Source organism: Rhinocladiella mackenziei, assembly GCF_000835555.1.
Source record: "Rhinocladiella mackenziei CBS 650.93 unplaced genomic scaffold supercont1.1, whole genome shotgun sequence".
Taxonomy (NCBI): domain Eukaryota; kingdom Fungi; phylum Ascomycota; class Eurotiomycetes; order Chaetothyriales; family Herpotrichiellaceae; genus Rhinocladiella; species Rhinocladiella mackenziei.
In genome coordinates this window covers 520,798-545,819 of record NW_013550604.1, presented here as the reverse complement: position 1 = coordinate 545,819, position 25,022 = coordinate 520,798, and the positions used below count along the sequence as shown (strand labels likewise).

The window sequence follows — 25,022 nt, the reverse complement described above, 5'->3', positions numbered from 1 at the left end:
CTAGAATTGCAGATAAAGATGGCAAGTAAAAAAGGTGAGACCCTTTTCGCGTTGAGATTCTTCAAGGACCATAAACAGTGCCCATGGTGGTATGGAAGATGAAATTGAAAGTGGAATGAAACTTGATGAAGCAAAATCACTCGGCCTTGTCCTCCCATTGTACTTTCATCTCGGCTGCGCCCTTCATCTCCTTCTTCAGCCCTCTTCAAGCGATCCAAATATTATTCTACTCAACCTCTTGCCTTTGCCTTCTCCATCTTTGTCATCATATGTTTTCCCGGCGCTGGGTGGCCGTGGAGTCAACCCGTCCAACCTGCCGCTGAACCCGTCAAGCAAGAGAACATCTTCCTTGATGACAAGCCAGGTTGGTACCAAGATACGGGAACGGTATGCAAATTTTCTCTTTCGTGAAGTTTTCACCGTCTCGTAATTTCTGCTCTCAACACCTGACACCGACACATCACCATCTCTACTCAACTTTCATCTACCCGTCATCCTTCGCCTGATCGTATCTTGTCTGCTCCACGCACTCGAGAGACAATAAATCATGCCCACGTTCTATAGCCATCAGAACCCAAACCCCTCAGCTTTGAACAATCGAGAATCAGCTGGTCATTTGGAAAACCCAGCTGATTGGGCACGCACCTTTCTCTATATGTCTGCTCACGAAGACACACAGGGAATTCACCCACCAGCACCTGTCTATCTGTCAAATCAGCCCTCAGAACGAGCAACGTACTACTTTGCTGTTCGTGAACTATATGTTTCCGCTTTCGTTGGATGTGTTTTCACTGACTCTTCACTCTAGGGGAGCTCCAGTACCCCAGCGGGCTATTATGTCAATGGGCTCTACTATGGACTATCGCCTCTTCCTACAGCGACCGGTTGGCCTTACACCTCTTCTCCATACACCTATAACACTCACCATCCTATACAGCATCACAACCATTCACGATTCCAACATCTTCACCATGGTCTCAAACCACACCTTCAGCTCCCGCCGCCGCCGTAGTAGCCGCCAATGTTGCTTATGCACAAATACCACACGCCCCTGCCTATTTCATCGGAACAACTGCAGCGGAAATTCAAGCTCAGAATGCCATTCCGATCGCCTATCTCGTTTCAGCTCAGCAATCTCCCAGCCAATTCGTACCTTATAAACCAGGATCAAGCCCACAGTTTTGGTGCAAGGAATTGGATGGAAGCTGGACTTTGAGAGAGTACAATGATACCTTGAAGAGCGATTTTCCTGCAGGGCATTGAGAGAAGCATACCACAAGTGGGTACTACTACTATGTTCGTCACCCAAGTTGAACAGGTCATACGAGAGAGCGCAACGATGTGGAAAGCGGCGTGAGGCAACAACATCATAATCTGCGGCCACCATGCTTCTGATACAGTCCGACAGGAAAGTCAACAACAAGGGCCATGAGGTGTGATGGAGGACGTTAGTGAGGAGAGCTTGGTTAGCATGATGGTCACCGTTATTGAGTCGCGAGGAAAACGAGTTCGAGGGGCGGTTGAGCTGAGATAGAATTCGATAGATAGCTCAATGGCACAGCATGAACCGGCAGAAGTTAGACGCAAATATCTTGCTCGATGAAACCAGATCAGATCAACCAGTGCTTTCTCCATCCTCTATCCGTCCCACGAAATATTCAGGGCCTCCTCCTTTTCTATGCATGGTTTCACTACTTCACATGCCCCATGGCACTCTCCATCAACAACTTGGTGTACAGCTGATGCAAATAAACCAAATGCGGCGGCATGGGTCCTTTCGACTTATCGGGAACATCACCTTCGCCCTGGTAAAAGACACTCTTGAGCCTGAACTCGGCAAACCCTTTATCGAGATCTGCTTTTGCACAGATTTCAAAGAGACCATCACTTGGTCGTGAAGTGTCCGGACTGTGCAGCGGCGAATCGCCACATCGAAACAAAATGGATGTAGGTGTCTTGTCGAGGACGACAAAATGGTTCGTCAGCTCTGTCCCGGGTTCGTATGTTGACGCCAATAGCTCCTTCGACGTCCAGAGTTGGTGTGCGGTCGTCGCGTCGTTGCCGTACTTTGATTCTAAGAGTTTCCGTTGAATTGCGTAGCCTGGTAGACGTTGGCGAGAGAATTACACTCGGCGAGGAAAATCGTATCACGTGACATTGGTTTGCCTTCCGGCTACCATTCGGTCGATGATTAGATAAAGCCAGCTGGTGGCTTTTGAAATGGGACTCGCCAAAATATTTGCACCACGAGTGGGTGATGGAAATGGATGGGAAAAGATATCATACTTACCAAATGTTCCCCAAACGCCCTGGCTGAACGCCTCGACCAGCTTCGAACCGCCCTTCTGTGCATCCTCGATGAGCTCCGGTCGGATCTTAAACAAAGGGAGTCGACGGACGCATTCATCGTGCATGGTACCATTTGCGTGCGGATTGTACTTCTTGAACCATTTGCTCTGGAACAGAGGCTCGGTCGTGGGCGAAAAATCGTTCGCTTCGCTGAAATGGCAGTGTTTCGTCCATACGAAAAAAGCACCGACGCTTCCCAGGCTAGTGACTGCGAGGCCTTGCAGAGTTTTGGAGAGAAGAGAAGGCCCCATTTCCTTTTTCTTCTCTTTTCGAGGATCTGTTTTGGTAGCTGGGTGGGAGGATGGCCGGGATGGAAAGAGTGTATGTTTGTTGGGTCGCCCCCTTGTCCTCGCCCGTGCCAGATAAATGCTTCGCGGTAGAAGAATTTACGGTGTAGTAAATCTACATTAACTGCAGTATCGAATTTGCATCATTTTTTTCTTCAACGCCGCCAGTACAACTCTCCTTTAATTTTGGATCCGTGTTCGTTTTGGCAAACATGGCGACAGGTCTGTTTGCATCCTTACCAAAACCCAAATATACTGGAGAACACGAAGAAGTCCCTGTTCACGCACAACCCAAGGGTCCTCGAATTGTAGGACCGGGAGTTATCGATCAATCCCAAATTGTTGTTAGGGTGAGTGGCCTCGGGTACCAAACCCTCAAATTCATACTGACTTCTTTTTTCTCTTCCAGCGTTCGGGTCCTCCCCCATATGGTCAACGCTCAGGATGGAGACCGCGATCTGTAGAAGACTTTGGCGATGGGGGAGCCTTTCCAGAAGTTCCTGTCGCTCAGTATCCTTTAGACATGGGTCGCAAAGGCACCGCCTCGACTTCGAACGCCCTTGCGATTCAAGTAGATGGCGAAGGAAAAGTCAAATATGATGCGATTGCCAGACAGGGCCACAGCGAAGACCGAATCATTCATTCCAGTTTTAGAGATTTAATACCGCTACGACAGCGAGCAGATGCGGGAGACTTAAGCCTGGATCGACCGGGTCAAGAGGAAGTACAAGCGACGGCAGAGAAAACAAAACTGGCGTTGGAGAAGTTGGTGTCTGGGGCGGTGGCTGCACAGAAACCGAAGAATGTCAAGGGCGCAACCCGAGATGAGCCTACGTACGTGCGATACACCCCAGCAAATCAAATGGGTGACAATTCGAAGAAGAATGATCGAATATTCAAGATTGTCAAACGGCAGGAAGATCCCATGGAACCACCCAAATTCAAACACAAGAAGATTCCTCGTGGCCCACCAAGCCCTCCACCGCCTGTCATGCATTCACCGCCTCGGAAGTTGACGGCCGAAGATCAAGAAGCCTGGAAAATTCCTCCTCCCATCTCCAACTGGAAGAATCCGAAGGGTTATACCGTTCCTCTCGACAAGCGATTAGCGGCGGATGGGCGAGGGTTGCAGGATGTCACCATCAACGATAAATTTGCCCAATTTGCAGAAGCGTTATTTACGGCGGATCGACATGCACGTGAGGAAGTGAAATTACGAGCACAGATGCAACAGAAACTGGCCGAGAAGGAGAAGCTGGCCAAGGAAGAACATCTGCGGGAGATGGCCCGAAAAGCGAGAGAAGAAAGACAGCGGGCTGCCGGTGGCCGGAGAGACTCGGATTCCCGACGGCGATCGCGGTCGTACTCGGGATCATCATATGATTCGAGATCTCGAAGCGACAGTGAAGACGAGGCTGCCAGGGACAGAGAGCGGGCAAGGCGAGAACGAAGACAAGAACACGAGCGACAATTACGGCAAAGCCGGATGGGCACCGAGAAGAGAATTCAGATGATGGCACGAGAACAAAATCGAGACATCTCGGAAAAGGTGGCACTGGGCCTCGCGAAGCCCACGCAGAACAAGGAAACCATGTATGACTCCCGCCTATTCAACCAAACGTCCGGATTCGAGGCCGGTTTCAACGAGGATCAGCCTTATGACAAGCCTCTATTTGCCACCCACGACGCCATCAACAGCATATATCGACCATCAGCGAATCAAGATGATGAAGACGGCGAAGATGCTGCAGAGAGTGCCATGGGCAAGATCCAGAAATCCAATCGCTTCGAGGTTCTGGGACGCGCGAAAGAGGGCTTCAAAGGTGCAGATTTGGCAGAGCGTGAAGCCGGCCCTGTGCAGTTTGAAAAGGACAAAGATGATCCGTTCGGTATTGATAGCCTCATTGGAGAGGCTTCAGGGAGGAATAATGGTGAAAGCAAGAAGAGATATGGTCTGGAAGAAGCCGGGCCAAGTGACCGGGGGGGGAAAAGGGCGAGGATTGGCGATGATGACTAGCATGGAGACCGATACAAAATAGTGCATCCCACTGTTTAATCACCAATATCGGAGTTCTAGCACCACGGTGTCTTATCGCATGGTTAACCTCGTCCATTCTACGGAAAATTGCCACCACCATCCTTCCGAGCCTAACAATAATTTCGGCCTGGAAACTAGCGAGCCATGGTTATCCAGATCTTACATATGGAGGAGAGTAATACTGCTACTACGTTTCGTCGCTCCCACAGCGCGTATGGCGATTGGACTGTCCAGTTACTCCGTACTCCATCCGATGGGACTGGAGAAAACATCTGCTTTGCAGTTAGTTCTTTTCAACGCTCCCCACTTTCTTACCTTCTCGTTATATCTAGCAACGAGATTGATATTGGCATCGTAAAGCCTCCAGCATAGGCTGATGCTGACAGCTATTGCTTAGGATTCCACATATGCTATCGCCTTTTTACTTTTTCACGTGATTGAAATATCATCCCCAAAGAGGTGAGGCATTGACGTCCTCCATTTACACCAAGCCGTACTACTCTCTCATCTGCCCTTTCCCCGCTCGCTGGACGAATAACATTTACCTCCTTCATTACATTTAGGGTGCCCGTTTGGCAGAAAAGAAGAAGAGGGAGAAGAAATGACCACGCAATATGACGCCATAGGCCTGGCGTACGAATCCCTCAAACGCCTCCCTGCCGCCATGCTAGAACGAAACAGTCTATGCGCAGCGCTCACGCCATTTCTTTCTCATCCTGCCTCAGAAGAGACCAACGGGGGAAGTGATTCTGGTGCCAAAGTCCTCGACCTCGCCTGCGGCACCGGCTACTACTCGCGCCTGCTCCTCTCATGGGGCGCTTCGCAGGTCGTTGGCGTCGACATCTCATCCGCCATGGTCGAAGCCGCTGAATCCTCGTGCTCTCAATCTGGTATCTCCCCAAACCGCCTCTCGTTCCGGGTCGGCGACTGCATTCAACCCCTGGTCCTAGACAGCGGTCCATTCGACGTCGTCCTAGGCGCCTGGTTCCTCAACTACGCATCCACACCTGCCGAAATGAGGAACATGTTCGCCAACATCTCCGCCAATTTGAAGCCTGGTGGCCATTTCGTGGGCATCACGCCGCACCCAGCACTGGACCTTGACGCGTTTGCGGCGCTGCACGATCAGACGAAGAACCCGGGGCGAAACCCAAGGAAGTACGGTGTGAGCGTAGCATACACGGACAAATTGGATGATGGGTCAGGGTACCTGACGAAAATCACGGGACATGTGGAACCGGTGGAGATAAGCTTCGAGAACTTCCATATGCGCCGTGAGGTCTATGAAAAGTGTGCGAGGGAAGGGGGGATGGGAGGGAGGCTGGAGTGGAAGAAAATCGTGGTGCCAGATCCAAAGGAGAGTAGGGAGCGGTACGGGGTTGAGGAGGGGTATTGGGATGAATATAATGAAACGCCGCATTTGGGGATCTTGGTTATTGAAAAGTAAGGAACATCTACTGAAGCATACGAGGGAAAGGGTACCAAAGGCTTTGGAAAAGGAGGGGGAAAAAAGAGTATGCATGGGATTGGTTTTAAAATCTCCTGCTGAGCCCAAATCCTAAAATCCCACGACCCGCAACGGTCTTGATGATCTCAGCTGTCGTCGACACTCCAGTCTTTTCGATGCATGGACAACCCCCATCCATGCCCAGAATGAAAGTTCAAGACTCTGCCGATAAATCTGCTAAATACTTAATATGTGAGCGCGCCGTCGGGGCGTGAATCCTTGATAGCACGCATCACCGCTGTAATCCATGAAACTATGGATAGGGTCGGGATCACGGTAACCTTGAAAGCCGGAAGGGTTCGCGCCTCGTCCTGGTTCGCCGGTATAGCCTCGTGGTCTGGGGTTGGGGAGCCGTCTTTGAAGGCGGAACAGTTACCCATGGCTAGATGGATGGTCATGTCAGTAAGCTGGATAAATACGTAAGTGGAGAGGTTGGATTTGAATTGCTCAAGAGATGATGTGAAAAGAGTGCTTTCAGGGAAGAAAACCAACGTGGGATATCAAAGTCCCTGCATGGAAAAGATAGGTTATTTCGACTCACTCGTACTCGTCATCTCCTGTGGCGGGTCTGCGGCATAATCACCAGAATCGAACGGATCACATCCATTTCTATTGAGCGTATGGAGTATGGCATTCCAATAACTCACTTCATAAGCAGTCGCGACTCCAAGATTATATCCCGCTATGTTTCCTCCAAGCGAAATGGCAGAAAGCACATTGCATCTGTCAGTGACATAGGAGTCGCCGAGTGTAGAGGTCCGGACACTGGAAGTAGGTAAAGTGCAGAGCCCAAGAAAGGTCAAGCTCGGAGGCATCTTCGGTGTTCCGGGCCCGGACCGTAAGACCGACTGGTAGGAGATGTTGAGTAAGAATAGGTGCCGTGGCGTAGAACGTGCCTCGGGACGAGGTTCGTCGCCGTTGGCGGCGCAGACGCAGTAGTTGATTGAGGCATTCGTGTACACATGCACGAGGTAGATGAATGGGTTTGTGACCACGGCATCGGTGACATAAGTTGGGTGAGGAAGGCCTGGCGGTCTGTATTTTGGTACGTCGCCGAAACTTGATGGTATGGAGGCTAGAATTAGTATGAGAAAAAAGGAATACATGGAAAAAACCAATTCTGTTGTGGTTGTCAAGAACAAAGCGACCAAATCTTGGTGAGACGAAAACATCTATTGTGGAACGGATACCGTGACAACCCAAAACACTGGAACGTGAAATCAAATTCCTCCATTCATTCCCACACAATGTGGAGGACCCGGTTGAAATCAATCGACTCATGATATTTGCAACAACGAAAGAGGATGATAAATTTGCTGATACTTGAGGCTGATCTGCCATTTTGACCTCTCTCGACACATTCGAAAAACGCCGGCTCCCAAGTCCACCCGATATCGTCAACGTTAGCAATCATATATTCGGTCATGTAGTTAGGAACGCCGAGGGAAAAAGTCGCGACCGGTCGCCAAACCTGTAGCAGGAGTGTCGTTGTTCCAGGACAAGTACGTGTGATCGCCCATTTTTCTATTCTATCAGCGAATGTTCCACCACTCAAAGAGAGCACACCTACCTCGGCCTGATCAAGTGCGCAACAGTGAAAAGCACCCCGAGAACGATGCATAATCCGCCGACAACCACATAGGCGATGCCCAAAAATGAGTTCTTGCCCCCGACAACTGATCGAGTCGAGATCAGGACGCTCTTCGTACCGTCGTAAACATTGACAGGGAAGACTGCCCATATCAGCGGAAGATCATTCTTGAAAAACGCGACAGACTTACAATCATAAATGTCCATTTGATAGATGCCGGCGGTCATGGTTTCGTTGTCGTTTCGCAGGGCGAGTTTACTGAACGTGGGCAGACCTGCCGTTCTCATCCAAACATGAAACTCCTCGTATTGTGACAGGTCGGGGATGGGATGCTCATCGGTGTATCCATTGGGGTAGCGCTTTTGCCAATTGGGTGGAGGAGAGACCTGATGGTTGGTATATTTCGTTTTCCTATAGAGGGACGCATCAGATCCCCAAGCAATGCCCTTGTTGGTCATGCGATATTGTTGGCTTCCTTGACTCCCTGGAGCATTCACCGCGACAGGCGAATTGAGAGTGTCGTTGAAGATAGAGTTGGCAATCAAGCCGCATGGGTAGTATGCCTTGCCGTTATCATCCAGCTTCAAAGGATTGCATGAGCTCCCGTCGATCGTACCATTGCTCAAGGCGTGGCCTTTTAATTGTTCGGTATTGAGCGACTTGACATATCTTCGGTGGTTTTGGTAGAAGTTGGTCAGGCGGTAATAGAGGTAAACGGGTGGACCAATGTCATTCGGGATCGAGAATTGGAGGGTACAAACGGCGGTGTCCTCGATTTCCACACTCAGCGGTGGCGTGGTCGTGTTCAGGGTCTTTCTCCATTGAGGTCGGACAGTATTGTTTGAAGTTTTGAAAGACGACGAAACCTTGCTGTCGGGTATTTGTGTAAATTCGGTGGTTGCAGTCGCGTTGCAATCCGAGTAATCAATCACCAATTCTTGGATCTGTGCGCCAAATCAACATCCCCCCCCATCTGGGACGAGAATGATGGTTTCTACTAACACTGTAACTGGCCCAGAGAAGGAGGCCCCCGATGGGGGCAAAGACGATTCCGATGGCGAAGAAGATGGGTAGGACGGTTTTCGGGGTGAGGATAGGTCTGGGCAATCAGGTCAATTCGATGGACACCGTAATGCGCCGTCCATGGACTTACTGCCATGCCTTCAATCGCTGTTGACGAAATGCGGTGTCTATACCGACGTCGGTCAGCAATCGTTCAATGAAACAGAGGAGCAGGAAGCATCAGATCGGACGTACTGGCCGGGCGTCTGTTCTTCTGCTTCTTAGGAGGTTCATTATGAGGGTCTTCCTCCTGTATCGAGTCGGCGCGGGTCACTTCGGTTTGCGACATGGTTTGCTGGACAGGTGATGAAGCGCGTCGAGCAGTGATATGTAAATGCCAGTCCCTCACAGACGAGAAGGACAGCGCCAAAACCAGACTGGCAACGGGATGGGGATGTTCAACTTGGAAACTCCCTCACTCAGCAAAGTCTCAGCATGCGCCATTCTGCTTCCCTTCAACTTCCGGGGGGCCATTCATCAGACTGCGCCATGCCCCTTTGAGCCTTAGTCTCCACCACAGCCTCATTCTTTGGTTTCGTCAGCTTTTTTCTTCTCTCTTGTTTGGTTCCCCTTCCTCCTCCATGAACTCATTCGCGGACATGATTATTGTAGGAGCCAGGGTTGCAATCTGCACGAATCTCTTTCTCCTCTGCTACGTGATCCCAGATCACTTTCTGCGCCGTAGCTGGAGCGTGCTAGGAACTTCCGCATTTGTGGAGGATTTCCATGATGCTTTCTGTTCCCTTACCGACGGTCGCTACATTACTTGCGGAGAAGCACAGTCAATTTGTTTGGGAGGACTGGGATTCTGGTCTTTTTTCTTTATGTTTCTTTTACAAAGACTGTCATGCTCCATCATGCACAGATGACATACCTGATCTATCTCAAGGCGATTGGCACCTCCCCCCCCCCCAAAACCACCCGCTTCTCGTGAAATATGCCTGCCCCCTTCCCCCTCCCCCATCTTTCACGACTCCCAACGCCATTGCTATGTATTCCCATGGTGGTACATCTATTGTTTGTTTTCTGCTTGATCTCCTGCTTCCCAAGTACTTTCTTGTTTCGTTCCAGGAGGAAGCCAACCGGTTGAAAAGGTCGAATCAGTATGTCCGTGCTGTCGAACGCGACTGTCATCCCTTTTAGGGTGTGACTCGGACATCTCATTGGAGTAATCATCATGTACAGCGTAGCTGTCCTGTATACCGGGAGTTTGCACTTCCGTGACCGGCAATAGGGCCGATTTGTGACGGAAATGGTCGGCCTTTGTTCTTCTCTCGGCGGCATCTTCCATACTGGTTCGATCGTAGAGGTAGAGACCAAAAAAGGTGAGGGCAATTCCAACCACTTGAACCTTCGTGGTTGAACTCCGGAACCAAATGATCGCCAGGACAATGACCCACACGCGTTTGATAAGTGAGGCCACCGAATATGACACCGGGGACAACATGGAAAGGAGAACAAATGCCATGATGTTTTGGAAAAAGTGAAAGATTCCGTTGAAGATGAATTCCAACATCAGCTCTCCATGATCCAAAGCGCCTTTCTGGGCCGACAGGGAAAGCGATCCATCTTTCCAGAGATCCTGAACGAGCTCGAACCCTTCTGTATAGATCCAAACGGGAGCCGATAGCATGAAGGCTCCCACCGAGCAATAGCATAAGAGATTGAGCTTGTCTAATTTGCGTGGGAGATGAGTCTGCCCATCGGCCTCGGCGCGAGCTGATTCGTTGAAGAGCTTCTTGGAAAAAATATTTTGGGTCACAAAAACGACGGTGGCCACCAAGGATGCACTGATACCCCAGAAGTTGGTCGAGAAATTGGTCGAACACGCCAACATGACGCCGAGAGTGAGTGGTACCAGTGACAAATAGGTGGCTCGTTTATAGCGGATGCGGAACACGGCCCGGTACGCGAGCACCGTGAACAACGGCGACAAGCCTTTGATGGTATGGACAAGCGAGACCGGAATCTTGGAGGTGGCATATGAGCTGAGGAGGTGGCCCAACAATTGGAAGATCGAAAGCGGAAACGCGGTATACATGACATCCCAAGACGGCTTCCTGAGCCCATTCTTCAATGCCGGAAGAGCTCTTTTCAGAGATGGGAAAATAGATGCCAAGGTCGTCAATATCAAGCACCAAATCGAGACCGAGGCAAATTGGACAATCGTCAGTGTCGCCGGTTTGGGTAGGGCGTTCAAGATCGACTTGGACGAGGTGTTGGTTAACGCCGAGGTCATGTACCAAATAATGCAAAGAGCCTAGTGGAAGTCAGCCTGGTATTCAACCGCTCCCTTGCTATCACTCGAACGGACAATAAGTTTATAAGAGACCGGTGCTTTCAGTGCCTGAGCCAACTCTTGCGCATTTTCACTGACGCTTCCTTGCCGAGTTCGGAATTTGTTTATTGCGTCGCTGACACTTTTTCTGGGGCGGTGTGTATAAACTCCTGATGGTCTTGCATCGCGGAGCCTTTGGCTCATTTTTCTGGCCGGCCATTTGAACTCATGATTGGGGAGTTGTCCTGGAATGATTTCCAGCGGACTCTCGACCGCGGTGGGCGTGTTGAGCTGGAAATTCGAGGAAGAATCGTCAAAGGAAGGAAATCTTTCGTGAGGACTGATCTCATTGGCACCCTTATGAGGAGACAAAGAACGGTGAGTGAATGTCCGGGGCTCGGGGGTTTGGGTCATTGTGGTGGTCATGTTCGTGAGAAGGGATCGGAGTAAAGATCGGCTTTGGAATGTTGCATCTGCAGAAAAGTCGATTCAAGGTGTCTTTCCAGAAGTCGCCATAGCTTTGTAACGAGCGAAAGGCCGATGGGAACTCGCTGTTCTGCGGGTTTAGGTGGTTTCAATGGCTCATGGAGAGGAAGTCCTGCTTCAACCTTCACAGGGTATGTTTGAGAAAAAGCATTGGCGATGGAGTGATTGCCGCCGCAATTGCGTGTCCTAGGCACGCTATGCCCCAACCAGTAGAGTGGTGTCGACGAGTTCCGCTATCGGATCGGAATAAGTCGAGGTCCGATATCATTCACCTAATCTCCTGTTCTGTACCCAAACGACGTTGTGGAAATCGGTCCGCAGGCTGCTCTGAACAACCCCGATCAAAACAGATGCTGGACCTCGTTCAGCTTCAGCGGAGCGGCTGACCAAGTAGACGACTCTGTCTCGGATCACCTTTGGTTGCCCCACCAAGACCAAATTCTCCGCGACCCTACGGAAGATCCGTATTACATCTTCATCGGGGGCCTGAAGTGCGAACTCTTACAAGAGCTGCTATGGGTTCATTCCGGAGGGTGGTCCCCCCGAGGCCAAATTTATCAAGGACTTGATCCGCACACTGCGCACCAAAACTCATCCAAAGACCTTGCTCTTGTTTGACCGACGTGCTCTGCACACCTCAGGGCGCCTCCGGAATAATCAAACTCGCTGAAACATGGCGAGATCCGAAGGTGACGCACAACCCAGACCAGGATTTGCCTGGCATAAGGACTCGGCCTAACTGCTCGTATGCGCCAACTGAGGGAGTTAAAGGAGCAATTTGCCGTTGAGCAAGGGCTTTCTTCCCAAAGGGTACAAAATATCTGGAAAGGCGATGGTGCTCCGGAGATGATCATTGACGCTGCGGGCAGTCCTGACTCCATCCCCTTCAGCAGGAACCAGTAGTCACCTGGTGACGATGAGATCCGTTGTCCGAGCCCGAGGTGGTAGGCGTAAGCTACCACGATCTTAATCTCGTCCTTAGTTCCATCTCTTGGGCTCCCGGGTGGCCGATCTGCGAGAAGGAGATATAGTATTCTTCCTGGCATTCGAAAGGAGCGCCGTCGCAACATATAAAAAAAAAGCCACTCGGGATACTCTATCGCAGTTCTGGTACTCATCCACACCACGCGGCTCAGGAAGAACGAGACAATCCTTATTCAAGCAGCAGCCGGCGCAAGGGGGCCAGGCATGCGTGGTGCTTGCACAGCATCCGGGAGCTCGAATCTTTTGCTACTGCTGGCACTAAGGCAAAGAGAGAGTTTCTATATGAGGCCTTTGGCATCCCTAAGAACCAGGTTCATAGAAGCATGGACCTTGTCCGTAAACTTTGGTCGATTTGTGGAAATTGGCAAAAAGGACGCTTTCCCGAACAACAACTTGCCAATGAGGCCCTTTGACAGCAATATGACTTTCAGCGGTGTCGACCTTCGCGAACTCTTCAAGCGTCGGCCGGAAGACCGGAAAGAGACCATTTCCGAGGTTGTCAGTCTGTTTCAGCGCAATGTCATTGTGCCCATCAAGCCCGTGGCCGTGCTACCAATCTCTCAGTCTGCGACGGGTCTGTGCAAGCTCAGGTCTGGTGAGAACATGGGTAAGATTACCGTCAAGATGAAAGCGTCCCGGCTGAAAGCGCCCTATGTCCGCCAACGCTGAAACTCCCAACCAACCTATCTCATCACCGACGGAACCCATGGCATCGGTCTTGACCTGGTGTATCGAGTGATCGAGAATGGAGCCCACAATGTCATCGTGCTTGGTCGCCGCGCTGCTTCTGGTCCCGAGGTCCAAAAGCTGTTGAATCAAGATCAGTACACCGACGTTCGCGTGAGGGCTCCCGTATAGAGTTCGTCAACGTTCTGGAGTCGATCCAGGACCCCTCTCCGATTCCTGGTGTAGTGCACAATGTCCTTACTCCTGAGCATAAGTTGCTGTGGCTGCTAAATTCAGGAAGCTGACGCTTTATACCCGGACAAACTGTTTGAGAACGCCACGTATGAGGACTGGCACATCATCACGCAACCTAGGGTCCAGGGTTGCATGGAACCTATTGCCCGACGACCTCGACATTTTCGTTGCTCTCCTCGTTCCTCAGGGACAACGGTAACGCCAGGCAAGATATCTACGCTGGCACGGTGGTGAGTAAACGACAGGTCTCGCAGCGTTTCGCTTTCATCAAGACCCTCCGTGAAGCTAACTTCGGTATTCTACGACGCTTTCACCCAGTATCGCAACACCCGCGGCCAGCACACCGCTTTCGTCCCTTGCCGGTTGTTCTAGACGTCGGCTACGTAGCTGATAACGATCTCAACGATATACTAAAGCAAACGCTTGGTGCCACCCTGGCAATGGCCGATATCCGAAATATCGTCAAGGGCATTATCATTGCGTATTCTTTCCCTTCGGTCACAACGCCAAAGCCGAGCACCAGAAGAGAGGGAAGGCTGGCGCAAGTGGAGGTCCTGACATGTACTCGGCCTCATGGGCTGCCGCCGAGGACCCGCTCATTGGTCTAACCGAAGCACTGATCACCAAGGCTTCTGCCATGACCATGATTGAACGGGAGGGGGTGGGAACCGACGCTCCCCTCGCGTCCTACAGCCTGGACTCTCTTGTATCAGTCGAATTGCGCAACTGGATTCGCAAGGGAAACTAGTATTGAGTGGGTACTTAGTGACATTACGTAGGCGGAGAGTCTGCGAGCTCTCCCAACGGGCATTCTTGCGCAGAGGGAGTCCAGAAAGCGTAATCAACTTACTCTTCTGTGATGGGGGTTGCCCTTTTTGTGGCCGTATGAAATTCCTGGCAAATCTCTGTAATAACACTTAGCTTTACCCTTCCTGTCCTAGAATAAACAGTATTTTTGACCACGATTGCTCCTGCTACCGTAGCCCGATGGCGCTTTTTCACATATCTTAGGGATCTCTTATTTCCTTATGGGCTTTAAGGCCCCTTCTCCTGTCCTCCCGTCGGTAGTAGTGGAGAATCCATCGGCTCTTCCGACGACCCGATGTCTTCAAAGTCATACTCCAAGAGACGGCCCCATGGGGAAGTTCGTCCTCCGAACCTAGGATCGACTCCAACTTCGTAGCCACCTTATGGTGTCTGCTGCTGCCGTAGCGTGCGGCGTAGGCTAGGTCTCATTGTCAGCATTCTGATTCTTCCTAGCCAGTCTTCCCGCTGTTTGCTTAGCTTGTTTGTCTTCCGACTGGTCTTTGAAGTGTTGGAGGAAAGGCGAGCCAGTCGCGCCGTTCTGCGGGGCCTTTAGACTGGATCGAACGCTCGATACCAGGATGCTTATCCTTGGGGATAAATTGGACCCTTTTGAGGCAGATAGCGCGGTTGGATCCTAACACGTGTCGGTCTTGCTTGACTTTGACCTCGGGAAAGAATATATTGTAAAGGTAACTAGGGGGCCGCGGACAAGATATTCCCACGGGGTTAAAAGCGTGGCTACTGAGATTACCAAGCCTTGGCATCACGTGGTTAGCCAACCACGCGTAATCCGGAAAATCTATAATCTGAAACTACTAGTCCCTTGCTCTGATTGGCTGATCCCATCGGATCCAATCCACGGCCCAACCAGGTAGAGGGCGCTGCTATAATCCGAAAATTGGCAATATTTTGCTCGGATTGGCTGACCCCATCGGATCCAATTCATAGCCCACCCAGGAATGGGTAGAATGCCCCCTTTGTCTGCCAGACCCCCTTGATCGGATCCAGCCCATGGATCACATATAGACGATGTTGATCACTGTGTCTTTTATGGGGGCTAGTCCCCATACCCCCAGGCCTCACTGCGTTTGAAGGTCCTGCTGTCGAGCCCTTCTCTTTCTCTGCTTGTCACGACAGGCCATACCGGTCAAAAAAGGCCTTGCTCCCTGGGGCGGCCGAGGCATCTATGAGAAAGAAAGAGAGTAGGCGCTTTTGAAGACAGGCAGTGTACCCATCGCGAGATCATGTAGCATTTTCTCGGCCAATCACGCTCCGCTTTTTAATAACGTGGAAATGACAGCCACATGTTTAACTCTGAACCACAGCCGGATCGTTTAGCGCCCTTGCCGCCTTAATCACGGCAGACTAGCGAGTCAACACGTGGTCCCTGAATGCCTTTTGGTCTCTCCCTCCGGGGGTATTATTCTGTACAGTAGCTTGAAAATCGGCTTCACCCTAAATTCAACGTGAATTACTCTTCACCCTATTTCCACAGCAAGGGGGAGTGGCTGCTTTACTATTCTGAGTCTAGAGCCTGGAGGGTGACTCGCCAATTACATAAGAGACCCTTTTTACGCAGTGTGTCATCATTGCCATCAAATACATAAATTTATCTAAAGATATTCTAACCAAATTCTGAAGCCAAAAAGCAGCGACAGTGTGGCAGCCGTGGCACATGATGTGTTCACGTGATTCAACGCCAAAGACGGTGGGTAATGTTATTCTGTACACCACATTTTGTTATTCTGTACACCGCTTTTGATTGGTCCGGATTTTTATTTTTCCGGTTATCTGCGCAGTTCGAAGATACGTGATGTCACAACACCTAAGTCTGCCTATATAGAATGCAGAAATGATGGTTAACGATGGTATCCTCTGCACGGTCGATACCTCGTGCTGACTAAGGTAACAAACCAGCGCCCATAGGCTTGGGTGGGAACCGCCCATAAGCGGGGCAGTTGCCCCCCGGCTTATGGGCGGTTTCCCCCCGGTTCATGGGCGGTTTCCCCCTCCGGCTTATGAGCGGTCCTCCCAAGCCTATGGGCGCTGGTTTGTTACCTTAGTCAGCACGAGGTATCGACCGTGCAGGGGATCTCTACACAAATCCGGCTGTGTAGGCCACAATAATTTACAAAGTATACAGAGAAGCTCAAAATGCACGGTACTTATCTACCAAGGAAAAGGGAATCAAATGTGTTTATTGCTTCGCAACCACCTATAACGGGGAGAGTTTAACGCGTCACCCCTCCACAGCTACGCCACTTACTAGTGTTTTCTCGCCATCGCCGGGCCAACGGCAACAAGCTCTGTTAGCGCGGTGTACAGAATAACAGGATGAGAGCGTTAAGTGTACAGAATAAGGCGAGAGAGAGGTGGTGGTGTACAGAATAAGGAGAGTTGAGGCATGGTGTACAGAATAAGCAGGTTTTCCGGTGTACAGAATAACAAAAGTTGGTGTACAGAATAATACCCCCCAAAGACGGTCGCAACCTCACGCCAGCGCATGGTCGTCTACCTGAAAACCTTCTGTCCTTACGGCCTGATAAGCCTCCGGGTGCTCAGCCTTCTTGCCGCTCTATTGATTGATCATTGGATGACGGGGAAGAATGAGGCTTAACTAGATAGTGTAAGGTTCCCGCCATTGGAGCGGAGAACTTTTCAGATGTGTAGGTGAAGCCGATTTTTCAAGCTACTGTACACCAACGTTGAGAGATAGTCGAAGTAGTGGTAGCCTGCATATTCAGACACTGATTTGCGAGTGATACGGCGTTTATGGGAAAAGAAAATAGGCAAGAATGGTGACGAGGAAACACGCAAATCAATTCATACCTTCGAAAAGTTGCACACCGATAATAAGATATAAGGGATGAAAATGAAGGATTACGAAAAGCGGTTAGGATCGAAAAGGACCGCAGAAAGCGTGGTAAACCTTTATTTCACGACCTTAATGCTGGTGATGACAATATGCCTTTTTTCTTTAGCCCAAATAAAATCGCACGGCGACGTCAAGAAATTGAGGAACAGCAGTAAGTAAAGGAGCAAATTGAGCGCGAAAAAGCCGAGAAAAGGCTCAAAAAAGCTCGTAAAAAGAAAGAACGAGCGGTATTAATCGCTCAAAGAAAAGCAGTGGCTGCTGAGAAGAGGAAACTCACTGAGGAAAAATGACTCGAAAAAGCAGCTCAAAAGCAGAGCGATTAATAGAAAAAGAGGCTCGAAAACAGCTACAAAATGAGGCTAGAGAGGTAAAGAAAGGGTAGCGTAACCAAACGCAACTATCCGCGATAAATACTATCGCTAAGGTCGTCGAGGATCGTGATGCGAAGAAAGAGGTGGTTGAAAATCGTATTTCACGTTCGGATAGGCAAATCAAGGCACCCCGGCACTTGCAACAATAAATTTTGTATAAATAGTTTCGTATATCTATACTCCGTAGACTAGCTCCAGTTAAAATTTGAAGGCCGTACAATGTATGGTTGTGGAGTAACTAGTGGGATCGTGCACGTGCATGTGACAACTAGTAGAGGGGTATTGTATTTATGCTCCACCATAGAAACATTGACGACGATGGTTGCTCTGTGCAACGATGTAGTATTCGTGTGTCTATAAAAGGAGCCTCAGGACCTCGACAAGTAGATAGAGAACAGAGCACTCCTTACTAGAAGTTTGACACTAGCTCTTGGCGTCGTCTAGCGCTCTCTATCGTGGCCTAGCGCTGTCTCCGCCACCTTAGCTCGTGGTAACGCGGAGCAATAGGACCAGCAGCTCAAAATTCAAAAATTATTTTTGCAACCTTCCTACTGCACCTAAATGCTATCGTAGTATTCGTATTAAGATTAAGTAAGTCTTCCATAAGTCTTTCTACGTTGTTAGTATATTACTTGCATTAAGAAGGGTCTCTGTTAAGATATAGACTGGCACTGTAAGGGGAGTACTCTCGTAACGACGGTAAAAGAGAGCATACACGTTTTTTGCGAGTAGCCGTAAAGAGCGTAAGGGAATTAAATAATCGTGTATGTCTCAAGAGCCTCTAGTATGCGCCTAAAGTCGTCGAATGGTTATATGGACTCTATAATGCGATGATTCACATACACGCAAATAAAAAATATTAAGAAAAACAGGCCCCTCCTATAGTCCGTCTCTGACGAACTCATAGATGGGGCGCCGCAGCCAGTGGAAGCTTCAGCCGGACAAGTCCAACCGCAGAAGAGTTTGAATCAGTGACCTCCCAACAGTATGAACAAGACGACATCATCAACAATCACTGGCTGGAGCATTACGTTTACCCATCTAGGGCACCTAGAAGCTAGGCCGGACAACCCTCTTACCTTACCTATGATCGAACACTAGTAAGGCCCCTCAATTCTATCGGTTCGACTGCAAGCCGAGTGTTTTACCGCTCGGTTACGTCCTTGATAGGTCAACCACGATTTGGTGTCCAATTTTGAATCAGTTTTTGGCTGTACAAAATATAAACTTGATTTTTTTTTTTTTAAAAATTTTGGAATCGCCTGGTTAGGGCTTGGCGTTGTGTGGTGACGCCAACAGTGATGTGCTGGCCAATCACGTAAGCCTTGGTGGTGTCACGTGGACACGCGGGCACTCCCCCTTGCCGCACCGTCATCGGATCCAATCTGTGGACCATGTGGCCCTATTCGATAGATGCCCCATGGATTGGATCCGATGAAATCCCCGTGGACTAAATATTTTCCGGGAAAGCACCTATCGGATCCAGTTTGCGGACCAAGTGCCCCGGGAAGGGGCGCACTATTCGATATAGTGTCTTGCAAAATCGGTTTCACCCCAAATGTAGTTCGAATTAATCTCCGCCCCACTTCCAATGCAAGGGGTGCGGCTCCTTTGCTATTCCGAGTCAAGGGGCTTTCATTCCCCTCGCCAATCATATAAGAGACCTCATTTTTCGACAGTTTCATAATTACCATCAAATACACAAATCATTTACGAAGCTCTAGCCAAATTCTGAGGCCAGCATAAGAGCAGCAGCAGAATTCGACGCCTCAGAGCGACTGGATGGTCACGCCCCTTACGCTTCAACATTATTTCCTCTTATCCTCCGAAGACCGTAGACGCAGCAGTTTGCCTTTGGTTCCTACAATAACAGCAGATCACCTCAACGTCAACAAGTAAAATACTAGAATGCATTCAGGATCCTATGTGAACTTGTTATTGGAAAGTCCGTCTATGTCACGTGTCCGCATTGTCGACCCAGGTCAATCCGTGTGGTCCACTCATCGCGTAGCAATGAGCGTGCGAATAAAAGGTCGGACGGAGTTTGACTCCTGGCCAGCTCTTCATTCGGGAGTAGCTCAAGAGCGTCGGCGTGTTTTCGTGTAACTGCTGCGGAAATCGGAAACGATAAATGATCGGTCGTAGGGATCATCTTTTTGATAATTCCCATAGGTTGATTATGTTGGATGGCGGGTAGTAGAGCGCCTCCAAAGCGCCACGTGTAGCTACCGTACGATAACGTCGTTGCTCCGTGGTCTAAGAGGACGTCTATGAATGGCGCGTTATCGGGACCACCGTCGCAGGCCGCACTTAATAAACTTGTTTACGTTGTCATCATACTCAAACTGAATAAGCTGAGGTGAGTAGGAGTAAATCAATTTGAGTATTTGAAGATCTGGTCTTTCGAGGAGCGCATGCACGATGGTGCTGTTGGAAAAAATCGAATTTCGGATACATCGAGTGTAGATATGGGACAATTGACGGGTGCCTCTTGCGTTGCCTGTCAGTATTGTACAGGGTCATCGCCACGCTTAACACTGTGTTCATCAAACAGTTTTTATAACTCAGCGAGTCGGCCCGCCTTACATGCTTCCACCATCGCTTCCTGGTGAGGAGGCAATGTCTTAGGCCGCGACGGCCCTAATTGAGATGGGCTGAGAGGTTGAGCCATTCTGGATCTCCAAAGTCCAACTTTTCGAGAAGAAGAAGTTTGTAGACCATCGGGCAGAACAGATGTTCTCAGTGACTGTTATTTGAAGCCGGAGCCGACCATGTTTGCCTTGAACTGACGAAACTGTTAATGTCATGGTTGGCGCGGGTCATGGCGGCCGGGCTTTAAATAGACGATGCGGCTTTGGTGAACCAGGTGGATCCGGGACTCCAAGAGAGATCCATCTACAGCGGCGCGGGCTGCCCAAGCTGCAGGTTTTGTGTGTTTTCTGTATTCGCAGCGTTCTGGCGTGGAGACACAGATATTCATCGTGCCTTCGTGAGCAGACCCAAAGCGATGCGGTTTTATCTTTAGCAAGCTCGGATGAAAGCGTTACTTCGAGTAGGCTAGTCCTCGTGCTCATGGGAGGTTCTGTGACAAAAGGCGCAGCCCGTTCGATGAGGGATTTCAGGGGGAAGACGGGCGTTGTGCGTCCGGCCGGGGAACATTGATGGCCGTGGTTGCATGTTGTTCAGGAACCGCTAGTCTTAGATAAAAGTTGCTTGATGGGTCCGATCCTCATAGCAACGCAAGACTCGAGACTCAACATTCCATTCTGTCCGGTTATGAATCTCTCGCCTAAGAGCTAGCTCTTGATAACGTAGGTGTGAATTACCCGAGTCATGCATAGAAGCAGTTCGACACCTCTGGAGCGTCGGGCATGATGATAGAAGCGGTCCAATCCAAGATAGGTTTGTGATCATTTGATTATATCCCTGAAGCACGATGGCCAACATTCGAGAGACGTAGCACAACGGTGTCACCTGAGTCCGGAACCCTTAGCTAGCACAATGGCAATATCCCGCTAAGGTCCACGGCAATCTGTGCCACGAACACGTAAGGTCTATCGAAGCAAGCATCCCAACGCGTCTCGCCTGAAGCCCAGAATCTCTCCAGGACACCCTTCGCCGTCAGTGGCACGTGTGTGCCGACATGGCGACTCATCTGAGGCAGCTGCTTCTCAACGAAAGCGCGCATCGCCGCGCCACCGTTCACGGCTTCCATGCCGAGCAAGACCAGCGGCCAAAGCACGAATCGTTTGGTCCTTGGGGATGACAGCGCCTCATTGAGAAGCACCTGTAGAAACCGGCCGTGTGTGGCGCAATGGGTTCTCAGTGAACAGGTTAGGGGCAGAAGCGACAGGCTCTGCAATGACGAGATGCCGTATAATGCCACGGCGGCCTGGTATACGTTGCCTAGAAGCATCCAGTCTTCTTTCGACGAGGGCTTGGACTCGGCCCATTGTTCGGGCGAGAAACCGTGGATACGGCCCAGTATTTCGTACGCCTCTTGCGAGTGGTCCTCCGTCCCAGTGGGTTCATATTTCGCGGCTCGCATCCGAAGGTGATTGATCTTGATGATCTCGGCGAACAGGGGCGGCGGACACATTTGGAAGGGAGATATTCCACGGCCATACTGTTCTAGTATGAAGTCAAGTTCGTCGAGGTGCGAACTGGTCATGGCGAGGTCTGATGCCGGGCATGTTGTGTTCCCCATAACTGCAACGCTGTGTGCGGTCAGCTTTAATGATTCTTCACACCCAACAGCCTTGCTCACAACCACGTACGACATGGAGCAAAGAAGCAGCGGCTCTAAGTTTTGGGATCCGGCCAGTGCACGAATACCGCCGCGCAGCGTGATTAATCTCTGGATTCCCTCGAGGTGGCATCGCCAGTTTGACAAGGCGCCTTGCTGGACCTGTGGCAAGACGTGGTTCAGCATGACCGATGATTCCCATTGTTCCATAGAGGATCGACTCACGTCCGCGAGTAAAAGCGACATGATTCCGGCAATGACGATATCGCCCGTACGTTTATGTTCCACGTTGATATCCTCTCTGAGAGAGCGGATGACGTTACCTCGGTACCGATAAAAGGACTCAGCCAAGGCGTTACACTGGAGGTCATTCCTCGTTCGGTTGATTCGGTGGCTAAGGGTCATGCAGACGAAACTCAGTTGCAAATGGTCGGGGAATGTAATCCCCCTCTGGAGACGTGCGGGCGAGATGAAGTGTATGTAAGGATTTGGCCCAAGTTCATGGATGGGGATCAGATCTTGGTATATGCAGGTATTGTCTGTCCAAGTCAATTTGTCTGTGCCGAGATGTCTCTTGTGGCGGCCTTCACTTGCAGTATTTTGCCGCCTGAACCAAGGCACAAGTCTCGGTCCTCATCTCAAAGCGAGGAATGACCACATCATTCGTCCTGCGGGATAATTTTGCCGTCATTTCGTTGTGATTGTCCTCGATTATATCAGACGAAGTCTCCTTTAGCCTCCGATTTCGAGATGTTACTCTTCCAGGTGCGAGCCACCTTAATCTTGAAGGTTTCGAATCGTTGTATCCGGGACATACGGTCCCGGACGTTAAACACCTCTTGCATGCGGGACGTGTGGAATCACAGACTAGGCGGCGTCGGAGACATTCCCAGCAGTGGCGCTTTGGGCCCTTTTCCATCTTCGTTGCTTTAACACGCTGTTTAGCTCGTTCTGTTCGCAATATTGGATATGTTAGAATCGAACCCCTGCTCTCGTCTCTGACGTTGATAGGGCACCAGAGTCTGGAGTGGTTTCCTAACCGATCCCTATTTCCTAGGGTTGGTGAGGTAGGTGCTAGGGATAGGAGAAGAGAACAAAATCCGGCTCTTGGAACCTATAACCAACATCATCCTCAGGCAACAGCGTTTCAAAAGCCCAACCTCCCCCGTCGTTTACGGCCCACTAAATTTCGGTACGACAGGGTCCAGTTCTTGGCAATTGTATTCTCCTGTTCGGGTCAAGCGTCATGCTGTATAGCAGTGATACCGGAAGACCTATAAAGATCCTATGTTCGGACAACAACATCCCAACGAGAAGACCAAGAATTCCACCGCTTTCGCCTTTCGCCTTTTGCCCGAGAATTTCGACTCCGGTCCAAGATGGAGGACGGGCAGCCCAGTAAGACTGTCAAAACTCCTACTCATGAGCATTGCGATTGACATGTCCTAGTCCTGGGAAGCCTCTATGTCTATGCTCCTAACAAGGTAGCACCCGTATTCTTCACTGCCGCGTACGCTGCCTCAGCGGTCGGTCATATCTGGCAGTGTTAGTAAGTGTATTTTCGTCCTTGGCCATACCGAAATCAAACCTCCTGACACCCACGATCAGTTGCTACAAATGCTTCAAGTTGATCGGACTGCACCCACTCTGTGCGGTAATGTTTACTGCCGGCTATGCTTTGCGGGAATACGGAGCCTTCAACTATATGTACAACACTCGGAACTTGATCATCTTCATCCTCAGCCAGGTTTTGATATACGTATGCCCGTGAGTGACCCATCCAATCGAGACAATGCCTTGGAGTGCCGACTGATCCTGTGTCACTACATAGTCCGCTTCTCGAACTCGCCAACTACCACGTCCTCGGCCGAATATTCTACTACGTGCCATACGTCGCACCTCTTCCGGCCGGCAGAGTTCTGTCCACTTTCGGTGCTCTGATGGCACTGGTCGAGGCCTTGAACGCTTTAGGGGTATCCCTCTCCTCGAACCCGTCATCGTCACACAGTCAGCAAGAATTGGGAAGCCACTTGACCATCGCCGCGCTCGCGATCCAACTCGCCGTTATCGTCATCTTCGTCCTCCTCGCGGCCATCTTCCATCGGCGGTGCGCCAAAGCCAATATACACGCCAAGGCTGTCTCGACCCCTCTGATCACGCTGTACATAAGCATGTCGTTGATCTTGATACGTTGCATCTACCGCCTGGTGGAACACTTGGGCAACACGACGGTGCAACTCGATGATCTCGAATCACTCATGACCCTGAGTCCCATTTTGCGGTATGAGTGGTTCTTCTATGTCTTCGAGGCAACCCTCATGCTCATCAACTCTGTTCTCTGGAACGTGTGGAATCCGGGTCGCTTTCTGCCCCGGAACTACCACGTCCATTTGGCGCGGGATGGCAGGACTGAAATCGAAGGGGAAAACAAGTCGGATGACCGGCCGTTGCTAGCCAAGGCTGGATCAATATTAACGTTTGGCCTCCTTTTTGGCAGGAAGTTGGAGAATCCGCGATTTGAGGAGCTTAATGATTACCCGGGTGCTAATCGTCAGGCTTAACCCGGTCTACGTGTTCGTAACCAGTCCACCTGATTGAGGCAATACTCTCGATCCAAGAGCCGAATGGGGAAGGAGGATTGGTTCGGCAACCGACGCGCAGAGCTGGTGGCAAAGATGGAGGGGAAAAAAAAATACCCTGCAAATCGGAAGTAGGCCATGTTTGACATATCGGTCGGTTGATGAGGGAGGACTTGGACACCGATGATGGATCAGCAAAGGAAGTGGACGATCCCTGGTCCTTTCCAAAAGACCAAGGACTTTGTACAATAACTTTGTAATCATACCAAGAACCACAAGCCTGGTACCGACGGACGGTAAAGAGAGTTGAGTACTAATCACAGCGTCTGATGTTCGGTACTGACGACGATCTCCCTGGGTTTTCGCAATCTGGAATAAATGCTAGAGGAACCCAACAGGGGGTTCACCTTCACGAGGCGTTATAAGGAGACTTACCGACGCCGATACCCTCATGACCCTGGTTGAGGTGTGAAGGAGAGGCTGAGCCTACATACTGTGTCGCCGGTGAAGTCAAATGTGTCATGCAGGAGTTAGAGACTCGAAGGGACCAAAACGGGTGGCATCGAGGGTGCAAAGGCCGCAAGGGTTGTGGGAGGGGGATGTGGCAGGGAAACAGGTAGGAATGAGAAGGGGGTTCATGT

General features: G+C 50.4%; 10 protein-coding genes across 10 annotated transcripts; 5 read left to right on the top strand and 5 right to left on the bottom strand.

Annotated features, from left to right (window-relative positions):
* Nucleotides 1-655: 655 nt before the first annotated feature.
* Nucleotides 656-1,263, top strand: Z518_00195 (uncharacterized protein; the record flags this gene model as incomplete). The annotated part of the gene is made up of 3 exons (XM_013420799.1): nucleotides 656-748; nucleotides 809-884; nucleotides 938-1,263. 3 exons carry the CDS (start codon nucleotides 656-658, stop codon nucleotides 1,261-1,263), a joined length of 495 nt encoding a protein of 164 aa, XP_013276253.1.
* A 428-nt stretch (nucleotides 1,264-1,691) lies between these two features.
* On the bottom strand, nucleotides 1,692-2,600 carry Z518_00194 (uncharacterized protein; the record flags this gene model as incomplete). Its single annotated transcript, XM_013420798.1, has 2 exons — nucleotides 1,692-2,101; nucleotides 2,291-2,600. 2 exons carry the CDS (start codon nucleotides 2,598-2,600, stop codon nucleotides 1,692-1,694), a joined length of 720 nt encoding a protein of 239 aa, XP_013276252.1.
* Nucleotides 2,601-2,848: 248 nt separating this feature from the next.
* Nucleotides 2,849-4,653, top strand: Z518_00193 (pre-mRNA-processing protein 45; the record flags this gene model as incomplete). Its single annotated transcript, XM_013420797.1, has 2 exons — nucleotides 2,849-2,986; nucleotides 3,046-4,653. 2 exons carry the CDS (start codon nucleotides 2,849-2,851, stop codon nucleotides 4,651-4,653), a joined length of 1,746 nt encoding a protein of 581 aa, XP_013276251.1.
* A 622-nt stretch (nucleotides 4,654-5,275) lies between these two features.
* Nucleotides 5,276-6,121, top strand: Z518_00192 (uncharacterized protein; the record flags this gene model as incomplete). The annotated part of the gene is made up of 1 exon (XM_013420796.1): nucleotides 5,276-6,121. One exon carries the CDS (start codon nucleotides 5,276-5,278, stop codon nucleotides 6,119-6,121), a length of 846 nt encoding a protein of 281 aa, XP_013276250.1.
* Nucleotides 6,122-6,366: 245 nt separating this feature from the next.
* On the bottom strand, nucleotides 6,367-6,579 carry Z518_00191 (uncharacterized protein; the record flags this gene model as incomplete). The annotated part of the gene is made up of 1 exon (XM_013420795.1): nucleotides 6,367-6,579. One exon carries the CDS (start codon nucleotides 6,577-6,579, stop codon nucleotides 6,367-6,369), a length of 213 nt encoding a protein of 70 aa, XP_013276249.1.
* Nucleotides 6,580-6,708: 129 nt separating this feature from the next.
* On the bottom strand, nucleotides 6,709-9,123 carry Z518_00190 (uncharacterized protein; the record flags this gene model as incomplete). Its single annotated transcript, XM_013420794.1, has 7 exons — nucleotides 6,709-7,256; nucleotides 7,653-7,705; nucleotides 7,752-7,914; nucleotides 7,963-8,716; nucleotides 8,775-8,871; nucleotides 8,926-8,962; nucleotides 9,030-9,123. The coding sequence occupies 7 exons, from the start codon at nucleotides 9,121-9,123 to the stop codon at nucleotides 6,709-6,711; spliced, it is 1,746 nt and encodes a 581-aa protein (XP_013276248.1).
* Nucleotides 9,124-9,846: 723 nt separating this feature from the next.
* Z518_00189 (uncharacterized protein) lies at nucleotides 9,847-11,538 on the bottom strand (the record flags this gene model as incomplete). Its single annotated transcript, XM_013420793.1, has 2 exons — nucleotides 9,847-11,094; nucleotides 11,149-11,538. 2 exons carry the CDS (start codon nucleotides 11,536-11,538, stop codon nucleotides 9,847-9,849), a joined length of 1,638 nt encoding a protein of 545 aa, XP_013276247.1.
* Nucleotides 11,539-12,864: 1,326 nt separating this feature from the next.
* Z518_00188 (uncharacterized protein) lies at nucleotides 12,865-13,440 on the top strand (the record flags this gene model as incomplete). Its single annotated transcript, XM_013420792.1, has 2 exons — nucleotides 12,865-13,189; nucleotides 13,319-13,440. The coding sequence occupies 2 exons, from the start codon at nucleotides 12,865-12,867 to the stop codon at nucleotides 13,438-13,440; spliced, it is 447 nt and encodes a 148-aa protein (XP_013276246.1).
* Nucleotides 13,441-21,049: 7,609 nt separating this feature from the next.
* Nucleotides 21,050-22,207, bottom strand: Z518_00187 (uncharacterized protein; the record flags this gene model as incomplete). Its single annotated transcript, XM_013420791.1, has 3 exons — nucleotides 21,050-21,773; nucleotides 21,834-21,964; nucleotides 22,028-22,207. 3 exons carry the CDS (start codon nucleotides 22,205-22,207, stop codon nucleotides 21,050-21,052), a joined length of 1,035 nt encoding a protein of 344 aa, XP_013276245.1.
* Nucleotides 22,208-23,181: 974 nt separating this feature from the next.
* Z518_00186 (uncharacterized protein) lies at nucleotides 23,182-24,363 on the top strand (the record flags this gene model as incomplete). The annotated part of the gene is made up of 4 exons (XM_013420790.1): nucleotides 23,182-23,200; nucleotides 23,252-23,351; nucleotides 23,411-23,569; nucleotides 23,634-24,363. 4 exons carry the CDS (start codon nucleotides 23,182-23,184, stop codon nucleotides 24,361-24,363), a joined length of 1,008 nt encoding a protein of 335 aa, XP_013276244.1.
* Between the last annotated feature and the right edge of the window lie 659 nt (nucleotides 24,364-25,022).